Source organism: Ursus arctos, unplaced genomic scaffold (genome assembly GCF_023065955.2).
Source record: "Ursus arctos isolate Adak ecotype North America unplaced genomic scaffold, UrsArc2.0 scaffold_32, whole genome shotgun sequence".
In the NCBI taxonomy this organism is placed as follows: domain Eukaryota; kingdom Metazoa; phylum Chordata; class Mammalia; order Carnivora; family Ursidae; genus Ursus; species Ursus arctos.
In genome coordinates this window covers 24888919-24910501 of record NW_026623008.1, presented here as the reverse complement: position 1 = coordinate 24910501, position 21583 = coordinate 24888919, and the positions used below count along the sequence as shown (strand labels likewise).

Sequence of the window (21583 nt, the reverse complement as noted above, 5' to 3'; positions counted from 1 at the left end):
CCTGAAGGCCTGGGCTGAGACAGAGATTAGATTCAAGGGTCCTCTCATTGTAGCAGTTTTGAAAGTTTTTCTTTTAAAAATCCCTTGTTTTTAATTAGTTAGAATTACTATCGTAATTGTAAATTTTTATAGAAGTCTAAGTGAACCCCACTTGAAGAATAAAAAGGGACAAAACTCTTTGAATTCCAGGATAGCTCCACTAATAAGCAGGTTATCAAAAAAGATCACATTCTAAAAAGGATTCACCACTAATAACAGTGGTATTATTTTTCCTCTAATGCATTTAAAATATGATTTGATTTTAAATATTCATTTTCCACGCAATTAATTCTGCTAAAACATGGGGCCTGGCAAATAATAGGCTCTCAACAAATGTCGGAGGGTGACCTGAATGGACCGGTGATTGAAACGAGCGAACAATACGGGACTGTGCCTTCATTTGGAATTTGAAATTAGATATTCACAGGTTTTTCTTCTCTTTCCATCCCACCAAAGAAATGAGTGCCCCCAAAAAAGGGAAAGAGTTTCGAATTTGACGTGTCCTGGACAAGTTTGATCATCCAAAGTAGATTGAGGGAAACATGAAACCTACTAGTTCTCTTCTGCCCCGGGTGGTAGAGTCCAGAACTTGTCGGAATAATTTTACAGATGGAGCCCAATATTTAAAAATCAGCCTTTGCAAAAACATAATAATAAACCAGATATAAATGGAGCTTCTTTCATTGAAGTAGGGGCAGGAGATCTAGGGTTGTCCCTCCCTCACCCCTCTCAACAGCCCCCAAGCTACCTCCAAGGAGACCTGAGGCTCCAGGGAGCACTAAACACTAAACCACTGATAGAGTGAAGAGGACCAAACTGACAACCAGGAGACCTGGAGGCCTGGTTTCTTGTGCCCACAGATTGGTGTTGACAGAGAATAGGAACTGAGTATCAGCCCCAGATGAGATGCAGTTACTGAGCCATAAAGTAGATATCAGTAGAAAACCATACGTTATTCTTCTTTGTAGAGAAATTCCCTATTTGCTGTACAAATACGCATGCATACACACACACACACACACACACACACACATATACACATACTTGTATATCTGTGTAGAATAAAAGCCTTTTTCCCTCCCTTCCCCTATACGATCCTCTGTTTTGTTGGAGGGGAGGTGGGTGGGGGGATGGGTAACTGGGTGATGGGCATGAAGGAGGGCACATGATGTAATGAGCACTGGGTGTTATATGCAACGGATGGTTGAATGACTGAGCTCTACATCTGAAACTAGTGATGCACTATATGTTAACTAATTGAATTTAAATGAAGTAAATTTAGTAATAAAAAAAAAGAATAAAAGCCTTTTTGTGGCTAGAACACCTAAGTCCTGACTCAAGACTAAGAGACCAAAGTTCAAGTTCCAGCCTTGCTATTAACATGCCATATGGCACAGGGCAAATTACCAAATGCTCTGAATCATCTCCCTCATTCTTATAAGATGGGAGTGAAATGTGGAAAATATGGCACAAACCAACAGAATAAAATAATATGACAGTTACAGGGGGCTGTCTTCTTTCTTGGTGGCCGTCACTGGATCAGCTTCCCAAGCCAGTCATTAAATACTAATGTTCAGAGTTCTATTTTCTTACCCTCCTCTCTTGTCCCCTCCCCTCACTCTCCACTCCCCTTACTCCTACCCCAACCTTCGTCTCCTCTCCTGTGTAGTTATTCTCCCTAGGTGATGTACTGACTGCTAGAATACATGCCCCATTGTGCCCTGAGACTTGTACCTATATATTTATACTAATGATAAAGCTCCCATTTGTTACACTATTTGTCCTTGTATAAAGCATTGCAGTATGCATTTTCCATATTTCTTTATAAGGAAAGTGGCAATATCCACACTTTATGTTTGGCTCAAGCTTGGAGTGGTCAGCCTTCTTGTCCAAGGGCGCAAAGCTCGTGGGTTGAGCTGGGATTCAAACCCTGACTCCAAAGGCTCTATCCCCTCGAAAATGGCACCTGGACATCCTTTGGAATCAGTATACTGGATGGAACCACATAGAACAACACCCTCTTCCCTACTTTTTTAACTTTTATTTTTATTTAATTATAAACTCACAGAATTTACAGGAAAGGTACAAAGAGCCATATATTCTTTACCCAGATTGAAACAACTAATTTTGAGAACTAATGAATAAGAAGGAAGATGAGAAGAATCAGAGAAGTAGGAGAAGAGCCAAGAGGCACCACAGAAGCCAACGAATATGAATTTCACAAAGAGAGAAGGATCAGTAGAATCAGATCCTCCAGAAAGTTCAAGTGCAGCAAAGAGCAGAAAGCAATCACTGGGGTTAAGAGGCTCAACTGAGTAGCAAATGTTTGAAGTTGCCTCTGTAAGAAATTGTCAGGGCAACTGAACAAAAACAAGGGAGAGGGCTGACCTGAGCTGGAGCTTTAATTACTGTGGAAACCACGAAGCTGTGTGATAGAATTCATCAGTGGTGGATATGAGTGTATCCGGATATAAGGGTATTGGTAAGGGTCTTGAAGTCCAGACTGGGTAGTGAAGGAAGAGCCAGATAGAGATTGATAGGCATGGAGAAATGAGGGAGGCAGAGGGCTGGAGGGGCCTATATTTTGGACAGCAGGTGCATTGAAACCAAGTCACTCTGCTGGGTACAGAGACAGCAGGGCAAAGAATGGGATGGTGGAGTTTAAGATCTCATAGGTGGACTTACGAGAGTCCACCAGAACAACAGGCCCTGGCTATGTTCATGGACATGGTTGACCTTGGGCAAGGGCACCAGATCTCATGAGGAGGACTGGCCTCTGAAATGTGAAGGAGCCATCTCTTTGTTGAAACCAGAAGGGAAGAAGTAGATGAGCACATAAGCAGATGGGAATGTAGATTTGGGGGATGGGAGAGAGGGTGTGCCCCCAGATGTCCTCTGTTTCATCCATAGGGACTGAAGCAAGGTCATCAACTGAGAGTAAGGAGAGGCCAGGGGAGTGGTGAGAGGTCTGGGGACATGGAGAGGGCATCCGTCTTTGAGCAGAGCATAGAGCTAAATGGCAGCGTCACTGGGCAATATCTAGGATTCTTTGAGGTGGGTAATCATGAATTTATAGTGGTGTCACTCTTCCTACTCATGTGACTTTTCTCTAGCAAAGCTTGACTCTGTGGGGGCAGGCCTGGAGAATGTAGGTTGAGGGGTTCATCTGTGATTGCTCTCATCCAGGCTGATGAAAGAAAAAAGGATCCAGAGACTTGGGTGGATTTGTAAGAAAATGATCATAATGGTGGACCATGGGATCTAAGTTGGATAAGGATGGAAAAGGGGATGGGGAACTTATGGCTAAAGAGACAAGGCTGGTGTCGATGGGGTGAGATCTCAATGAAGATCAAAGGAGAGTTCCTCTGGGGGTTCAGGTAACATTTGTGGAAGGAGATACTGGGGAGCAGGAAGAAACTGTCCACTGCAGAGGGCAGCAGTGGAAAGCACTGCCCTGGAGAGAAGCCAGACCTCAGTCACGGCAGGAGTTGGAGTGGGAGGTTCTGAAAGATGTTGCAGCTACAAGTTGAGGTTTGTTTGTCTTAGAATTTGTGGTGGGGATGCTGTTCGAGAGGCCGAGGGAAAGAGCAAGAAGGGAGGTCAGGAGCAGGAGAGGCAAGGGAAAGCAGCATAGAAGAGGGCGGGAGTAAGATTTGGGGAGAAGGGAGAAGACCAGAGGCGCTTTCATCTGGAGCAGCTCGCTTTCTGGTGCCAAGCTGTTTCTGTGCCATGATTGGCTGTGGGTCCCAGTGGTGTCTCCCGAAGGTCCCCTGGGTTGCTGTCTGCAGAGCTTAGGCACAGAGGGTCCTGGAGAAGTCTCTCCTAGAAGTTATCCAGAAGAACATTTGACAGGAAAAGGCAGATAGAGAAGCACCGATACATTATTCATTTATTCAGACGTTGTCTGAGCACCTCCCATTTTGCCAGCCTGTGTGGGTCGCATCGATGAGCTGTCCATCCGCTGGTGGGATCCCAGGGGCTGGCTGCTCAGGGTGATGTCTGTCTGTCCACATATCCCCACCTGACCCTACCCAGACAGCAGAGGGAAAAAGTAGCTGGTGCTCCATTCTGAACCTGTTTTGAGGTACCCCCATGTTAACTGTCTGCACATTTTAATATTTTATTTAAGCCGCTCAAAGCCCTTAAAGTGGTAAATGCCTTTTTGACCTGTTCTTTTTAATGACCTTCAACATGTTTTGACAGAATGCAAATACCATCTAATCTTTGGAAACAGGTGTGGGATAAATTGAGTCTGAGGGTGAGGGCTTTTAAGGCAGCAAACCTGACTTTTCAGAAGAGTACAAGTGGTGCTGGTAGAGATTCGTAGGAATTCCCTATAGGGCTAGGGTTCTGAATCCACAAGTCCCCTTTGCAAAGGTGGGTGGGATCGTGGTTTTGGTTTTGATGGTCTTTTCCTAATTTGTATACTAATGTTCTCAGCCATGGGAAAAAATCCTAAGTAAAGAAACCAAGGAAGGTAGGAAAAAGACCTTTGGCCTTGAGAAATGAATGAACATGGCATCAGGAGTCCCACAGTCCCCTTTGTTGAATATTGATGACGTCCTAGGACCTGAATGAGTCTTCCCATCCAGTAACTCATCCAGTTTCATCCTCACCATGCCTTGATGAGGTGGTATCACTAGCCCCATTTTACAGATAAAGTAGAGTCAGAGAGCCTTTCCAACTTAACCAGCCCAGAAAACTAAGCTGGTAAACCCCGTGGCCTATGCTGTCCTCACCGTGGTGAGCTACCTTCAGGCCCAGTTGTATCAAGTACAATCTGTGAAGCTAAGAGTTTCCCAGCACAGAATTATAGGCGCAGTCAGCTGTACATGAAGGGAATGGAGGAAAGCGTTCCTCTAGGGCTTTTTTCAAACTTGACTCAACTGTCATTGGAGCTCCTGTGGGGGAAGATCCTTCAGGTGTAAGACCGGGGCCAGCCACCGGAAGGAACATCCTCGCTGACAGTGCTGACCCGGTAGAGAAGGAGCAAGTCGGAGCCAGTGGCCTCTTACAAGTAACGCTCTGACAACACTTGCTCTGCTTGATTGTGGCTGTTTCCATACCTGCTTCCCCCACTTATCGGTGGCCCTTTCGAGAGGAGGGGTTGTGTCCTAGATATTTTTCTCTCCCCACATTCTGCCTGGCCAGTCACAGGCACTCAGTGTGTGTGGGAATGAGTGAGTGCAGGAACAAGTGCCGGCAATGAGCAGATTAATTATGGCCGGGGGCTGTGGAAACCGCTTCCCAGGCCCCCCGGGGCTTACCCAGCAAAGGTTTACGTGGCTGCTATCCACCTGCGTAGAGGGGCCCTATGATATTTTGCCCCATCAGAGGAAACCAGGTTTGACACCACTTTCATTTTATATACTTAAGCTGGTTGAGTTTGCTCACTATTTCTTTACTGTTAGGCACTTTGCCTACAATTAGGATAAATTGCCATGTGGGCAGCAACAGAACAGACTCATAGAACTCTTTATTAAAATAGCTGAGCGCTAATACTGAAGAATGATGTGGCCAGAACTAAAGAGCACGTTTTTAAAGAAGGCAAACACCTAGGTACAATGTAGTACCTTAACTGTTATCAATCACTACTTAATCTAATTAGTTTAGAAGCTATTTTAAAGAGCTTAATTAGATTAAGCTGTGATTGATAACACTTTATATCTACTTGAGTAGAGCACTTCTTCTAATTCACCTTGAATCTTTATGCTTCCAGTCAAAAGCCTGTTTCAAACATGTGCTGAGCATGGGGAAGGAATTGGGAAGTACCTGATTGGCACTGAAATCACTCTGGGTGCCTGGCACCAGGCTGAGCTGGGGGCCTTGGCAGAGTCCTTGGGTGCAGACATTCTGGGACATCCTGAGATTCTGCTTCAGGAGGCTGAGAGCAAATGGGGAAACACAGGTCAGCAGAGCAAGGAGCGAGCAACTCAGCATGCCCATAGCTGCCTGGAGCTTACCTGGCTTTAGGTCAGCATGAGTAGTACTAGCTCACACCGTCCTGGGGGAGATGAGCTGCTCGATCACAGTGGAGTCAGGATAGAGAGGCTTGCTTAGCCTGACCATGGAAATTAATCATTGCATCACCTGCGGCAGGTGAGGACTTATAGGCCTGCCCCTCCCTCCGCCAGTGTTCCCAAAACTGTGACTTTCCTTTGAGCCTGCAGGGAACTGGGGGAGGAAATAGGAAGCAGGTTATTATCTGGGGTGGGACTGTACAGACTCCAGGATCTTCTGGCTGGAAGTAGGAGGGGGGATGGGAAGTGGATCTAGTCTAAACTAAGATGCTTGCCTTTCATCTCCTCCCTGCAGCCCGCATGTGTGATGCCCATCTTCGAGGCCCCTCGGGCATCATCACCTCCCCCAATTTCCCTATTCAGTATGACAACAATGCACACTGTGTGTGGATCATCACAGCACTCAACCCTGCCAAGGTAAGGCTCTGGGGGAGGATGGGGAGTAACCTGTGGGCAGGTCTGGCTTGGGAACAGTTGGTCTCCGAGAGGTTTCAAACCCAGAACTTGGTTGTGGTAGATTCTCTGCAGGCAATTCTTAAAAATTGTTTTTATTAAATATCAAGTAGTTAAAAAGCATATTTGTGAAACATAAGTAAGATATAAAGAACATCAATACAACAAACGACCTCATGGTCCTCTCCCAACCTAAGAAAAACGAAACAAACACAGCTACCTTAGTGATGCATGTCCCTCCCTCCCCAATCCCATTCTGTTTCCTACCCCTCAGGCACCTTGACTGTGTGCTTTTTGTTCCTCTGCTTTTCGTTATAGTTTGCTTATAAATGTATATCTTTAAAAATACATTATTTAGTAAGCCAGCGTTTGGACCTCACAGAAACATTTTCATGTCGTATATATTCTTAATCAACTTCACTCAAAATTGTGTCCCCAAGATTTGTCTCCATTGGTTTGTGTAGTTTGCCCTGCTGTATACATCTCTTCACATGTTTATTTCACATTTGGTTTTTTCCGGTGCAATGCTCTTTGTTCTGTCATAGATTTTACAAGTATCGTGCCAAGATCCACAAAACAACGTGTTAGAATCTTTATTTTACTTATACCAAAACTACAGATCAGTTGGAGAAGAACTGATATCTTTATGATACTGAGTCTTCCCATCCATGAGTATGGTATATCTCTATTTCCTTAGGGCTGTCAGTAAACTTGTGTAGCTTTTTTTTTCCATTATAGATCTTGTTCGTTTCTTAATATACGTACTTCTAGATATCTTGTATTTATTGTTACTGTTATAAATCATATCTTTTAAAATTTCACTTTCTCTCTAGTTCTTGCTAGTGTTTAGAGATGCAATTAATTTTTATTCTTTGATTTTTTTAATACAGTAACTCCTGTAATAATTTATCTGCAAATTATTTGGGGTTTCTAGAAAGGACAAAGAATGATGGTTTTACTTTTTCCTTTCCAATCCCTATACCTTTTCTTTATTCTTTTTCTTGCCCTAATGTTCTTGCTAGACCCTCCAGTACACAGTCAGTCATTGTGATGATGGTGGGCACACTTGTCATTGTTTGATGTTAAATAGAATGTTCTTATTTTATCATTAAGTGTGATGTTTGCTGAAGTTTTTTTTTTTAATTTATGGTTCCTTTCTGACTCTAGTTCTCTAAGTGCTCTATTGTGAATAAATGTAGAGTTTTATCAAGCACCTTTCTATATCTATTGATATAATCATGATTTGCTCCTTAATTTTCTTAGCGTGGTGAATTACATTAGTTGATTTTTCTAATGTTAAACGGACCTTTTGTTCCTGGGACAAACCCAACTTGGTAATTTAGTATTAGATGCTTAAATAAGCGTCTAAGTGTTATAAATGCCTATATTTGATTCACTAATATTTTGTTTAGTAATTTGCTTCCATTTTGTTAGTGAGATTGACCTTTTTTTTTTTTTTCATGTTACCCTTGCCAGATTTTTTTCATCAAGACATTGTTAGCCTCATAAAATGATTTGGCAAGTATATCTTCTCTTTTTATCCTATGGAGTTAATAGTGGAAGTTGGAATAACTTTTACCTTAGAAACTTGGTGGAACTTTTCAGCAGAACTATCTAGATTTGGTGTTCCTTTGTTGAAAGATTTCAAACTATAGTTTTAATACTTTTAATGACTAAAGGACTATTAGATTATCTTATTTTTTTCTTGAGTCCATTTTAGTAAGTTTTCAAATTTATTGGCCATAAAGTTGTGTATACTATCTCTTACTATATATATTTTATTCCCTCTTTTATTTCTAATTTTGTATCTTTTTTGCTCAATATTGCCAGAGGTTTCACACATTTTATTCTTTGCAAAGAACCAATTTTAGTTTTGTTAATATTTCTTTTGATGTGTTTATTTTTTATTTCACCAGTTTCTTTCCTTCAATTATATTTTGGTATATTCTTGGTTTATACTCCTTTTTTAACATGCTAACTTTGATGCTTAATTCATTTTTTTTTCAATCTTATTTAAGCATCTAAGGCTACAAATTTCCCTCTGAAGACTATTTTGGCTATATTCCCACAGGTTTCATAGGTAGTATTTCTTTTTTCCTTCAGTTCTGAATATTTTCCAATTCCATTATTCTTTTATCTTTCAACCATGAGTTTTTTAGAAATATTTCTTAATTTCCAGATAGAGGATTTTTCTAGCTGTCTTTTTGTTACTGATTCTAAAGCTGTGGTCAGAGAACATTGTCTGTATTTGAATCATTTGAAATTTGTTGAAACTTTTAGGATCAGGAATGTTTTTAGGATCAGGAATGTCATTTTTCACATATATTCTTTGTGTGTTTGAAAAATAAGCTGTATTTTGCAGTTTTTGTGTTCTAATATCTTCATTACATCAGCCTTGCTAATTGTGCTTATGTCTTTATATCTTCATTGTTTTGCATTCTTTATCAGTCAATTGCAAGAGAAGACATATTAAAATCTCCCACTATGATGGTGGTCTGACTAATATTCCCTGGAATTCTGTCAGTTTTTGCTTTCTATATTTTGAGACTGTTATTAGAGCATGCAAGTTGAGAATTTTATATCTTGCTGATGAATTGAGCTTTTTCAAAAATTTATTTATTTATATATTTATTTATTTATTTATTTATATTAAGATGTGTTAGTCACCATACAGTACATCATTAGCTTTTGATGTAGTGTTCCATGATTCATTGTTTGCATATAACACCCAGTGCTCCATGCAATACATGCCCTCCTTAATACCCTTCACTGGGCTAGCCCATCCTCCTATCCCCCTCCCCTCTAAAACTCTTGGTTTTATTTCCCAGAGTCCATAATTTCTCGTGGTTATTTAATGACTCTCTATACCTGTAGTAATGTTTTTGACCTTAAAGCTTTTCCCCCCAGCTATACCATCAGTTTTTGGTTTGTTTTTTGGGTTTTGGTTTTTTTGGTTTTGGTTTAATAAATCTTATTCTCTTGCTTTCAACCTTTCTACTTCCTCATGTGTTATATATGTCTTGTGTATAGCTGGATTTTTAAAAATCCCCTCTGACCATTTGTCTTTCAACTGGAAAAGTTAGACCGTTTAAATTATACTATCATTTGTATTTTTCGGGGTTACCCCAGATGTCTAGCGTTAATATGCATACTTAACAAATTCTAATGTAAATAGTAATTTTATGTTCCCTCTGAAAATCAGAGGTCTTAGAACACTGACTTTAATTACTCCTTCCCAATTCATACTCTATGGTGTGTGTATTTTCATGTTGCCTTTCTTTTACTCACAAGTCATTATTGCTCTTGTTTAATAAAACTAATGTCCATTTAGATTTACTCACACATTTACCATTTTGTTCACTATTTCTTCTTGCATATCAGTCCTTCTCTTTGGCATTACTTTCTTTCTGTCCAAAGTACATGCGTTAGAATTTATTTTCCTGTTAATGGCAAACTTTCTTAGTTCTTGTTTGTCTTAAAATGTCTGTTCTCCCCTTGTTCTTGTAAGAACACTGCAATTCACTAAGTATTTGATTCTTGTTTGATAATTATGTTCTCTCTGCACATGGAAATATTATCCCGATGTCTTCTAGCTCCCATTGTGGCTGTAAGTTTACTGTCATTCCTTTGTATGATAGTCTTCCAGCTGCTTTTATGGTCTTTGCCTTGTCTTTATTGTTCTGCAGTTTCACAATCAAGTGTCGAGTTGTGGATATCTTGGCATTTATCCTGATTGACTTCATTAAGCTCTGGAATCTGTGGATTGTATCTTTCATCAGTTTGGGGAAATTTTTAGCCATTGTCTTTTCAACTGTTTTCTCTCTTTTATTCTGTCTCTTTTCTGCTTCTGAAAGCCTGACAAGACAGGTTAATCTTTCTCATTTCATCTTCAATGTTCCTTAACTTCTATATTTTTCTTTCATTCTCTTCACCAATTCTCAGTTGATCTACATCTAATCTCTGTTGAATTCATTCACTGAAGATTTATTTTAATTTCAAATAGCACCATTCATATTTTATGAGATCCTATTTTGTTTTTTACAAAAAGCTCTTGATCATATTTTATGGTTTTGTCCCCTACTCATGTGTTCCTTAATTCTTTAAGTATGGTAAACATGTTTATTTTATATTCTGTATCTGTTAATCCCAATATCTGAAGTCTTTGCAAGTTTGATTCTGTCATCTGTTGTGTCTCACTTCTTGCCCCTCTGTCGTCTGTTGTTTCTCACTTCTTGCCCCCCCAGAACCACGTTTCCTTCCTTGTACTGTCTGTAATTCTTGACTGTGTGGTTAAAATCATAAACTTTGTCTATGAGACTTCTTTGAGACCTGGGTTTAAGGTGGTTTCTTCCAGAGAGAGTTTACATTCACTTCTGCCCAGTGCCTGGGGGCATTACCAGCCAGAAACCTCTCATACTAAATTCTCAGTATGAAGGTTTCAACCCACCCAAGTAACTTGCAAACGCATGTGAAGTCAGACTTATTGTCAAGGAGTCCCGGGGGAAGTTTTCTGTTTGCTGTCCACTCAGTGTCAAGGTCTAAGATAAGTCATCAGCCTCCAGATCCGTGCAGAGGGCAGTAGTGGCAGGTGAGAAGGAAGGCAGTCTGTCTTCTCACTCACCCTCACACTATGGGTGCAGCTTTAATTAGCCTAGCTTTATTCAGGGCTGTCATACTAGAATCCCCACTTTTGTGGGTCCTGACCTTTGTCTCCTGTTCCCTCTTCTCCGCAAGGCCCTGAAAACCAGAGCTCTGCTTCACCAGTTTTTAAAAATGCACTCAGAGCCAATGCCAGCTTCATCTGAGTCACATTTCGGGTCCTACATTCACTGGATTCGGACTCTGAGTATTCTTACTTTATTAGTCTACCCAGGCTGCCATAACAAAACAAAATAGACTGGGTGGCCTTAACAAGGGACATGTATTTTCCCACTGTTCTGGAAGCTAGATGTTCACAATCAAGGTGCCAACAAATTCAGTTTCTGGTGAGGCCTTCTCCTAGCTTGTAGATGGCCTCCTCCTCGCATGCCTTTCCTCTGTATGCATGCGGAGAGAGAAACTCTTCCGTGTCTTCTGCTCCTCTTATAAGGACACCAATACCACTGGATTAGGGCCCTACCCTTATGACCTCAGGCCCTCTCTCCAAATTCTATCACACTGAGGGTTAAGGCTTTAACATATGAAATATGGGGGAGATAAAAGTCAGTTCATAGCATTTACTATTTTTCTTTTTAAATTGTACTCAGCATTTTAGAATTGTTTGGTGAGGGTGCTTAGGACCACAGTGCTGGGGACAATGGAAACAGATTTCCTCTGCAGGGCATTTTACAAAGAAAGAGTCACGTTTCATCAGACTATTTGATGATGAATCTAGTCAATAGGGAAGGATGTTTCAGCCACCTGGGGATGGAGACTGGACCCGAAGGACTTACTACCACAAGGTTATTAAGTTGTTGACGAGAAGGCTCTTTCTAGAGTGTTGTTAAAGACGCTTATCTCAGGTTTCTTTTGAACCTGAAGGCGAGGTACAGGGGAAAGTGTAGATAAGGCCTGAGAAGTTTCTGAGAAACAGTTTGATTCAGCTTCCCCCACCCTGCAGAAGGGCTAGGACTCCATATCAGTCACTCCCACACGTGTCCTGCAGGAGGTCACGCCAGCCTGGCTTCCTGAAGCCCGCCCCTCTGAAGGGTACTCCCTCAGAGTCAAGCTGTGGAAAGGATGTTCCCGTCATCTCCAGGGGTTCTCTAGGAGCTTCAGGCAGTGCTGAGGAGCCCAGAGAGGCTGAAGGGAGTCCTTACCAACACCACACTGGAAGAGAGCCAGGGAGCATTGCGTGCAGAAAGAAGGGTGTAAGTGTGGCACCCGGAAATCCAAGACTGAGAAACCAGAGCTGCCTTCCTGCAAACATCAGGGAAGATGCATAATGTGTTTCTAACCCTGTTCACTGGCCACGGGCAGGATGCAGGTGTGTCCGAGGACTGCCTGTCCAGTCGCCCTTGGAATGCCCCCCTCAGTGAAAAGCCCAGTCTCTCCAAGTTCATAACATGTCTTATGAGATGAGCACTCATTCATTCACTAACTGTAGATATGACTCTGCCCTTGCGGAACATGTATGTACACAGGAGAGACGACAGGCACATAAATAAAAACCTAGAGTGTGGGTGAATGCTGTTGGAGGGGTGTCCAGTTTGCTATCTTGGAAAATGTTGGAAGGAGCCACTCACTGGAAGGTCAGGGAAGTTTTCACATTTGAGCAGGGTCTGCAAGGAGGAGTAGGCTTGGAAATCCATATCTCAGAGTGGATGCATGTGCAAAGATGCTGAGGTTTGGAGCAACCTCTCAGAACTGAAAGGAATTCAACATGTCTGGATCAAGATGAAGTTGGAAAGGTCACAGGATCCAGATCATACTGAACCTACATGCCCAACAGAGAGGCTTGGGCTTTGTCCTGAGGCAGATTTTTAAGGGCAGAAATGTTAGGCTCTTGTAGTAACGACAATAGTTATGTCTTATTATATGCATATCATATGCCAAGCACTGAGCTAAGCCTTCTGTATAAATGCTTTTGTTTCATTCTCTTCATAGTACAATTAGGTGGTGAAAGACCCAGGTGATGGATGAGGAAACTGAATCGTGGATAGGTTAATGGGTAGGAAACTTAGTCATAGTGCATAGCCAGGAAGTGGCAGCACCAGGATTTAAACCTGGTCTTTGTGGTTCCACTGCGCATGCTCTCAGCAGCTGGGCTATGCTGCTGGATGGAACAAGGTCCCAGGGTAGATGGGAGGGTGTGGGACTGACAGCCCTGAGATCAGCCTTGGAAAGGATGAGGGTCATCCTTTCTTCCAAACCAGATCAATAGCAGGAAGGTCTGAGTTTTTGGAAGATGACTCTGGCAGCAATGGAGAGGATTAGAGAGGGATCCTGGAGGGAGCAAGACAAGTTAGGAGGCAGAAGCAGTTACCCAAGTAAGAAAAATGGGGACATCCACCAAGGCTTTGGAGACATGGAGGGGGAGAAAGATTTAAGAGAAATTTAGGGAATGGAATGGGACTTGGTGGCTGACTGAATGTGAGGTTGGGGGGGAAAGGAGAGTCTTATTCAACACTGTATCCCAGGTGACCAGCACAGCACTTGGCACATAGTGGGCACATGGCAAACATGGATTCAGTGAGCAAGTGAACGATGACATAATACTTTCCGACTTGGACCAATGGGAGGCTTTAAAAGGAAATGGAAGGGGAGGAACATGCTTTACAGGGAAAACATGGTGCATTTGAGGTGCCTGTGTTTCGTGCAGTGACATTTGGGTATTACCCAGTTGGAAACTGGGTAAATGGGTTCAAGAGAGAAGTTGAGTGTTACCTCCTCAGTACATGGGGGAGAATAGAAGCCTAAGGAATAGACAACACTTCCTGGAGAGAGCAAAGAGAATAGGAAGATTCCGAATGGATCTGGAAACACCGTCCTTATAGATAAAGGAAATCCAGTGCAAGACACAGAGGAAGAACAGCGTAAGGTAGGAGGAGAATCGCCCCAAAAGGAGAGAGTTTCCAACCAGGATACGTCTAACAATGGTGGTGATGAACAGGTCTTGCTGGGGAAAGGACTGAAAAGAGACTGTTGGCTTTGGCCTTGGAAGAGGATCTTTCAGTGAAGCTTTGGGGGTAGAAACAGCCGTGGGGTGGGGAGAGAATGGATGGGAGGGGAAGTGCTAGGAGCAAGGAGCCCAGACAGCCCTTCTGACAAGTTTCAAGGTGACGTGAAGGAAGGAAAAAGAGCAGGAAAGGGAGGCGGGGTGGACAGAAAGTTTGGGGCCACTTATATCATTTGTTCAGGATGTTGGAAACTGGAGTGTGTTTGCAGGCTGAGGGCGGAGCATGCGAGGAGGAAGAGAGTGAAGATGTAGAAGGACCTGAAGTAAGTGAGAGACACCTGGGACTGAGAAGGCAGGGGCTCTCTTGCACAGAACAGGTGCAGAAGGACAGTATCGGGAAGAGAGGCTGGGCTTTGCCGGGACGCGCACAGGGCAGGACGCATGTCTGCCCCTCCTTATGATCCTGAGATGATTATTCATCCCAGGCACCTGGGTATCTGTGGATATGAGGACTCTTGCTGGAATTCCATCCCCCTTGTAGAACCTCTGTGGGCTGAGATCGAGAGGGAGCTGTGAATGTTCCAGTAACTAGAGCCCCCCAAGGACAGCAAGAAGGTCCAAAGAGAAGTGAAATGCTCTGGTGTGGAAATGGCCAAGAATATGTCAACATACCAGCATGGACTGAGTACTTATGGACTGTGCAGCTCTGCACTGTGGGGACAAGAACTTACAGTCTTATTGGGGAGGCAGGTGAGGGGTATGTCTCTACTCAGTAAACTAAGAATAAAACAATTAAAAACACCTAGGCCATCCTCCTGGAAGCTTGGCAGATTCAGGGAGAAGAGAGAAGGCTCAGAGCAAGTGATGCTGGCCTATTCCAAATGGCTCCACATTCTCCCTTTGATTGAGATGTCCTTGAGAAATGTGAGCCCCACCTTGGCCATTTGGTCTATCTTAGTCCTTATAGTCATTCTGCTCACAATACTATTTCCCAAATTTGGTTAATTGTCAGAAATACCTGGAGAGAACTTAAGACACAAATTTCAGAGCTCTTTCCTCCAAGATAGGATTCTGTGGATCTGAAATGGGTGCTGGGAATCTGTACCTTTAGAGGGTGCCCTGGTGTGCTGAACAACAACCCCCTGGCCTCATAACAAAGCACACAGCACCCCCCCCCCGACACACACACACACACTCAGGCAGCCCTGGCTTCAGCCACGCTGAACTCCTGGTTCATAGACACATGCGGCCCTTTCAGCCCTCTGTTTGGATACATCCAGCCCTAGTATGCCTCCCCTTCCCCTCCAGGCAAGTGTCTGTCCCCCTTTGACACGCTGTCCATATACCCCGTCTTCTGAGAAGCCCACCTATCTCCACCAGGTCTTGGTTCTTCCTCCGTTCCTACAGCATTCCATCAGCCCCTTTTGTCTGTGTGCATATCATGTCGCGCTGGGTTTAGAATCTCCTTCCCCCACAGCCCATGAGCACCTCGAAAGCAGGGACGGTGCTTGGTGAAGGAGGAGCTCGGAAGATGTTTGATTACGTTAATGATTGATGGAGGAGACCTGTCCCCGTGTCAGGTAGCTCCTCAGATACAGCCCTGCCCCCGTGGGGCCCTGGGGCCTCCTCCTGACGGGACTTCTCAGCTGGGCCTCCCAGAAGACACGCTGATGGAATTTCTGTGGTCAGAACTGAAGCCCAGCCCTGCGTCCGTGTGCCCTGCCTGCACACATCTGCCTTTCTTCCGCAGCTCCTCAGTGTGAACTTGAGACCTGTGATCCGATTTGTATGTGAACCTCACTGGGTTTGAGCAGGAGAGTCAATCCACCTTTACAAGAGAAGAAGTACAAGCAAGGCAGATGGGGGAAGGGGGCATGGACAGGAGAGAGAAAGGAAAGCGCATTTCATGAACTTCAAAGCCAAAGATAACAGGGTTTTGATTATTCCCTCCTCAGGGATTACCATGTCACTCTTCCCTTTGTGCACCTGAAGAATTGGGAATCGCTCTCCGGGCAGATGATGGCTTACGAGTGCAAATGTCAGGAGCACAGCTGGTGGCCCATTTGCTCACTCACTTACTCATTCAGCAAACATTGACTCACGTCCTGTCTGTGCTGGGCCCATGTGAGATGCTGGCTGGCCACCGGAGGGCTTCCCTCCAAGTGCCCCCAGGCCCGTTCCTCGTGACCCCTAAACCTGATTCTGTTCTTCTTACAGTTGTCCTCACCTCACATTACCTCTTGGCATTCCTCTCTCCCCACACCACCTCCTCTGTTCTTGAAGGCAAGCCTTGGCCCTGGGCTAGCCAGGACCCTCTGTGGTCCTCATACTTGCCCCATCCCCTCGCTTCCCTGATTCCAGCACCCGTCACACTGTATGGTGTTTTTCATAAATTCATGCATCTCCTCTTCTAGACTCTGGGGTCTCTCAGGGCAGTGGCCATGTTTAGCTTGCCTGCTGTTGCCTCTCCAAAGCCCAGCACGTGGCAAGTGCATTTTAACTGTTGAATGACTAAGTGAATAAATGAATTCATCGATCAGTGAGTGAAAGAGCCAATGAATGGATGAATGGGTTCGCTACTCTCAGAGCCTCCAAAATTCAACCTGAGGTAGTGACCAAAGTCCAGAATGTCTGCAAGTTTTCAGTTTCTGCCCCTGGGCTCTCTTTCCCAGCTTCCTCCAAAGCCTCCTCCAGGGTTCTGGAGGCCAGTCTGCTTGAACTCCTGGGGTTAAGGTTAGCCTTCCCACTGGCTTCCCCTCCTCCCCACCCCAAGAGCCCACTTGTCCAGTCCTGCCCTGGGCCTCAGCAAGACCCGTCCAGGAATGACTGTGCAGGCTATGCCCAGGAAAAGGGAGTTCCCCTCCTTTCATGGAGCTAATGGTCAAACTGACAGCAGAATTCATAAGCTGAGGCTGGGTGAGCCAAGGTCAGCCCTCGTGGGCTCAGAGAAGTGCTCTGAGGAAGAATAGGGGAAGTGGGACCAGCACAGAGGATTGTGGAAGGGAGCTCTGACTAGCTAGGAAAGAGCAGGGCAGGCCATTTCAGCCTTGGATGTTCTTGCCAAGATGCTAAGCTCTATCCTGAGGGTCAAGAGTTGGCAAACTTTTCTATGGTGATAGAAAGCCTTTCTTCAGAACCTATAGCTATTAGGTTGTGATTGACTGTGAACTATAGAAAATCCCTCCACAGTAGCTAAAACAAAACATAGTTTATTTCTCCGTATACCAAAGGTCCAGAGGTGAAGAGTTCAGGGCTGGTTTAAGAGTTCCTTCAGTGTCTCCAGCACCTTCTAGTTTTCCCTCTGCCATTCTCTGTGTGTGGCGCTTGTCCTCATGATCACAGGAAGGCTGCTCTAGCTTAGTCCTCACATCTGCATTCCAGGAAAGCAAGGAGAAAGGTGGGAAAATGCCTTGAGGGCTCCTCAGCTTGTGTCTTATTGCCCAGAACACTGTTACTTAGCTGTCCTTAGCCCTGAGGTTAGCTAAGTACATTGCCACACTCCAAACTCAGAGTTTTGTTAAATACGGGTAAACAGAGGGAGAGACATTGAGTAAACCACTGTCCATGTCTGTCACAGAATCCCAAAACATGAACTAGATCAAAAGGAACTTCTTTGGTTGATCCAGGGCTCCGCTCACTCTGGCTCCTGCTCTGCCTTGGTTGACGGCTGCACAAGTACCTTTGTGGAACCCTCGGGTGCCTGAGAACCCAATTTGCAAAACCTCGCTCTATGCCAGAGGTCAGCAAACTTTTTCTGTAAAGAGCCAGATAATAAATATTTTAGGTTTTGACGACCATATGAAGTTTTTGTTGCATATTCTTTGTAGTGCTTTATTTTTTTTTAAACCTTTAAATATATAAGAACACTTCTTAATTCAAGGGGCCATATAAAAACAGTCCACAGGCCAGATTTGGCCCAAGGGCTATGGTTCTCCAACCCCTGCTCTAAGGGATCCTGGGGCTCAGAGTTTGGATACAGAGTGAAGGATGGCAGCAGAGGCAAGGAGCCCAGAAAGGAGGCTCTTACAGAAATTTAGTCATTGGACAAAACTGTCTCAGGTTAAGTTTCTTGGACTCCAGCTTCCAAAAACACTTCCTGTGAGCACCAGATCCTCTGCGGCCTCCCCAAGGCATCGGGCACAGGCTGGCAGGCCTGGGATCTCTGTCCTTTGGGTGAGCCTGGGCAGTGTTCAGGAAGCAAGGACTGTCCTCCAGGACCCAGGGTGGGCACCCCCCATGGTCTCACTCCCATCCGCCACTGTTCCAGGAAGGCAGCTGTATGCTGAGGTTATAGTCTGCAGACCCCTGCCCCCTACTGCCCTCTGCAGCAAACACAGGGCCTCGAGGCCCTGCTGCCACTCCTGAGCCCTGGACCAGCCTCCTGGCAGGTCTCCCTGCCTCCATCCCTGCCTTCATGCTGAGTTATAGCTTCCCCTCGTCTTCACCATCAAGTCCAGACCACCCGCTCTGGCCTGCCAGGTAAAAGCCAACTGCAGACTCAGCCAGGCTGCTCTTTCCCCCCACCCCCCACCTCCCACCCCTCCCCTGCCCTGGCTGCCTGCCCTGCTCTTCGCTCCCAGGTCAACGCTCACAGCATCTCCTGGACACAGCCCACACTGTTCTCCATCCTGTGAGGCCCAATGCACCTCCTCCATGTACCCCCTCCATGTACCCCCCTCTCATTTCCCCCTTCTTTGTGATCCCCAGCATTCACCGTCTGCCCCGTGCTCTCAGCTTTGGGATTCTGCTCCAAATTGTCAGGCAAGTGAGATAACTTCTGGGAAGCAGCTAGCTCGGTGCTTGGCACATGGCAGGTCCTCAGTAATTACGTCCTAGATGATGGGTTCGTTTATCCCTTTATTTGATGGGTGTAAATTGGGTGTCTGAGCCGTACACAAAAATGCCTCTTTGATCACGCCTGTTTCATGTGCTGCCACTCTCCTGCCTCAGAAAGACACTTTGCAAGTTTGATTGATCTGCATGTTAGTTAATGAGTCATTATAGGATCGTGTCTTTAAACAAAGGCCAAAGAGAAGAGAAAAAAAAATGAAAGCATCAGTACATTGTGCACTGGGGGGCTGTCCCAGCACTGCAATGTTATGTCTGTTGTACAGTCTACTTGGTGTAATTAGCTCCTGCATTAGGGTCAGATGCTCTGAAATGCAGTTCACATCAATGGCTGCTCTAACCAGTGATGTGAATCATTTTATGGCTCTGGGTTCTGGCCTTCAAAGCAATATTTTCCCATTATAGACATAATAATCCTCCACTCCCTCTTTGGGAGGTGGCTTGGTGAGCTAGTGTCCTCTGCCCCGAGGCTGGCTGGAAGGGGGTGATGGTGGCAAGAGTGTGCATCCAGGGCCATCACTCCAGCAGAGGCCAGGTCCCTCCTCCTGCAGAAGGCACCGCGGCCTTGCAGTATTTTACACGCAGCAAGTGCTTGCCCAGCTGCTAGGATTCAGCAAAAGAGCTTAGGGAAGGTTGGGAAGGGTAAGTCATGGTCCCTACCCAGTGGACCCGAGACCTCGCTGGGGCTGTTGTGAGGCAGTGAGTGGCAAAGAGCCTGGCCTCCAGCTGCCTGACGAGTCCCAGTTCTACCACTCAGTTGTGCGATCTTAGGCAAGTTCCCTAACATCTCTGTGCCTGGGCTTTTCCATTCGTAAAATGGAGGTATTCATAGTAGCTGTTGTTGTGAGTTTCCCCGAACTGATTGTCCTAAAGGCTCCGAACAGCATTGAGCGCATGGTAGGGGGTCCATGCTTGCATGAAGAAATCTCGTAAGAGAAGATGATCGAAAACTGTGAATAAGTGTCTCAAAGAATCTCCTCGACCTGGGGTCTGCAGACTCGCCCATGTGGGCCCAAACCAGGTCATTGCCTGATTTTGTAGGTCAGGTTTTACTGGCACATTTGTATGCATGCTGCCTGTGGCTGCGTTCGTGCTACAGCAGCAGAGGTGGGTAGTTGCAACAGACATCCTATGGTCTGCAGGGGGCAAAACAGTTACTCTCTGGCCCTTTACAGAAATGGTTTGCCAGCCTTTGTTCTAGATGGTAACTCCAGCGGGAGACCAAGAGCGTAGTCATTGGTCCGTGCTGGGGAGCCGGGAAGGGTTTGGAAAACGTTCTCTGGTTCAGCACTGTCTGAGCCCCTGGCCTGTGTCTGGTGCAGTGACAGTCAGTGGCACCAGAGGCAGGGAGACCTGGCCCCTACCCCTGCCCCACCCCCGCGAAGTTCCTGGTGTAGTGGAGGAGCAGGTAAACAGACCAATGCCAGTGCAGCAGGTAAGTGCAGACCCAGAGGTGAGGAAGGGTATTGGAGCCCCTGGAGAAGATGAGCTCAGGGAGGAGGCGTTGCTAGCGGAGCCAGCAGGAAAGGAGGGGTCTGTGCAAACCAGAGTCGTGAACGGGCCAGTATAAGGGGAAGCCTGGGAGCCCAGGGAGCCACACAGGCTATGCAATGGGGAGGGTCACAGGGAGCAGATGCCCCAGGCCCCTCCATGTGCATCTGGCTGGGAAATGGTGACGTCCTTCTGTAGGACAGGACCAGGAAGGGTGAGAGGGGAAGGAGATTCTGGCACGAGCAGAAGGTCCCGTGATGATGCTGTTGGCCATCAAGGAGCGTGAGGGGTGAGCTCTCCTGGCAATGGGACAACCAAGGGGGCGAAGGCATCCGCACTCACTGCTGACCGTTCCATGCCATCCCTCCTTCCTAAAGCACCCCAGCCACTGCCTGCTGCAGGCTCCCCTCCCCACTCCCCCACGTGACTGCTGCAGCCCAGAGATCACTCTCCTGGTGTCCCACCATCCCTCAGTGCTGTTGCTCTGAAAACAAAAATTGCACCTCACTCCTTTGCTCACAACTCTTCTATCACTTCCCCTTGTCTTCAGGACAAAGCCCAAACCGTGACAGACAGCATGACAGACAGCCTTTCCTACTCTGCTCCTCCCACTTCCTCCCAGCACCAGCCTCCACTCCCCTCTGCCTTCATCCACTGCAGATCCATTAGGAGTCTCTGGACGAGTCACACAGCCCACACTTTCCCTGTTTACCTGCTCCTCCCTCTGCCCGACGGCTTTCCTTTCCTTTTCCACTTAGCGAACTTGGGTTCATCTCCCAAGCTCAGCTCCGGCTTCATTTCCTCTGAGAAGCCTCCTTTAACCTTTCTTCCAGCCAGTGGCACTCCTCTCCTCCGCTGTCCTGTTCTGTGCTCACGGGTGTTCTTATACAGAGATGCTGCTCTCTGAGAACGCCATGCCCGGTGCGGCAGAGCCCTCAGACATGGCAGCCAGGCTGATGAATCAGTGTGGCCGCAGGTGGTTTCTGAGGGCACCGGGGGTGAGGCTGTGCCAGCACGCTAGCAGTGTGTGGGTTCGCACAGAGGAGACCTACACAACAAGGAAAAACCTCCCATGGGAATTCTGTACTCCTTGGGTCGTAGCATAGAACACAGAGGAACACCTCCAGCCTCCCCG

General features: G+C 45.7%; 1 protein-coding gene across 1 annotated transcript in view; it reads left to right on the top strand.

The window, feature by feature from the left end:
* Positions 1 to 21583, top strand: part of CSMD2 (CUB and Sushi multiple domains 2) — a 513762-nt gene that overhangs the window by 244448 nt on the left and 247731 nt on the right. Inside the window, 1 exon segment of the mRNA XM_057305507.1 lies at positions 6355 to 6476. Within this exon segment, the coding sequence (XP_057161490.1) occupies positions 6355 to 6476 (122 nt within the window).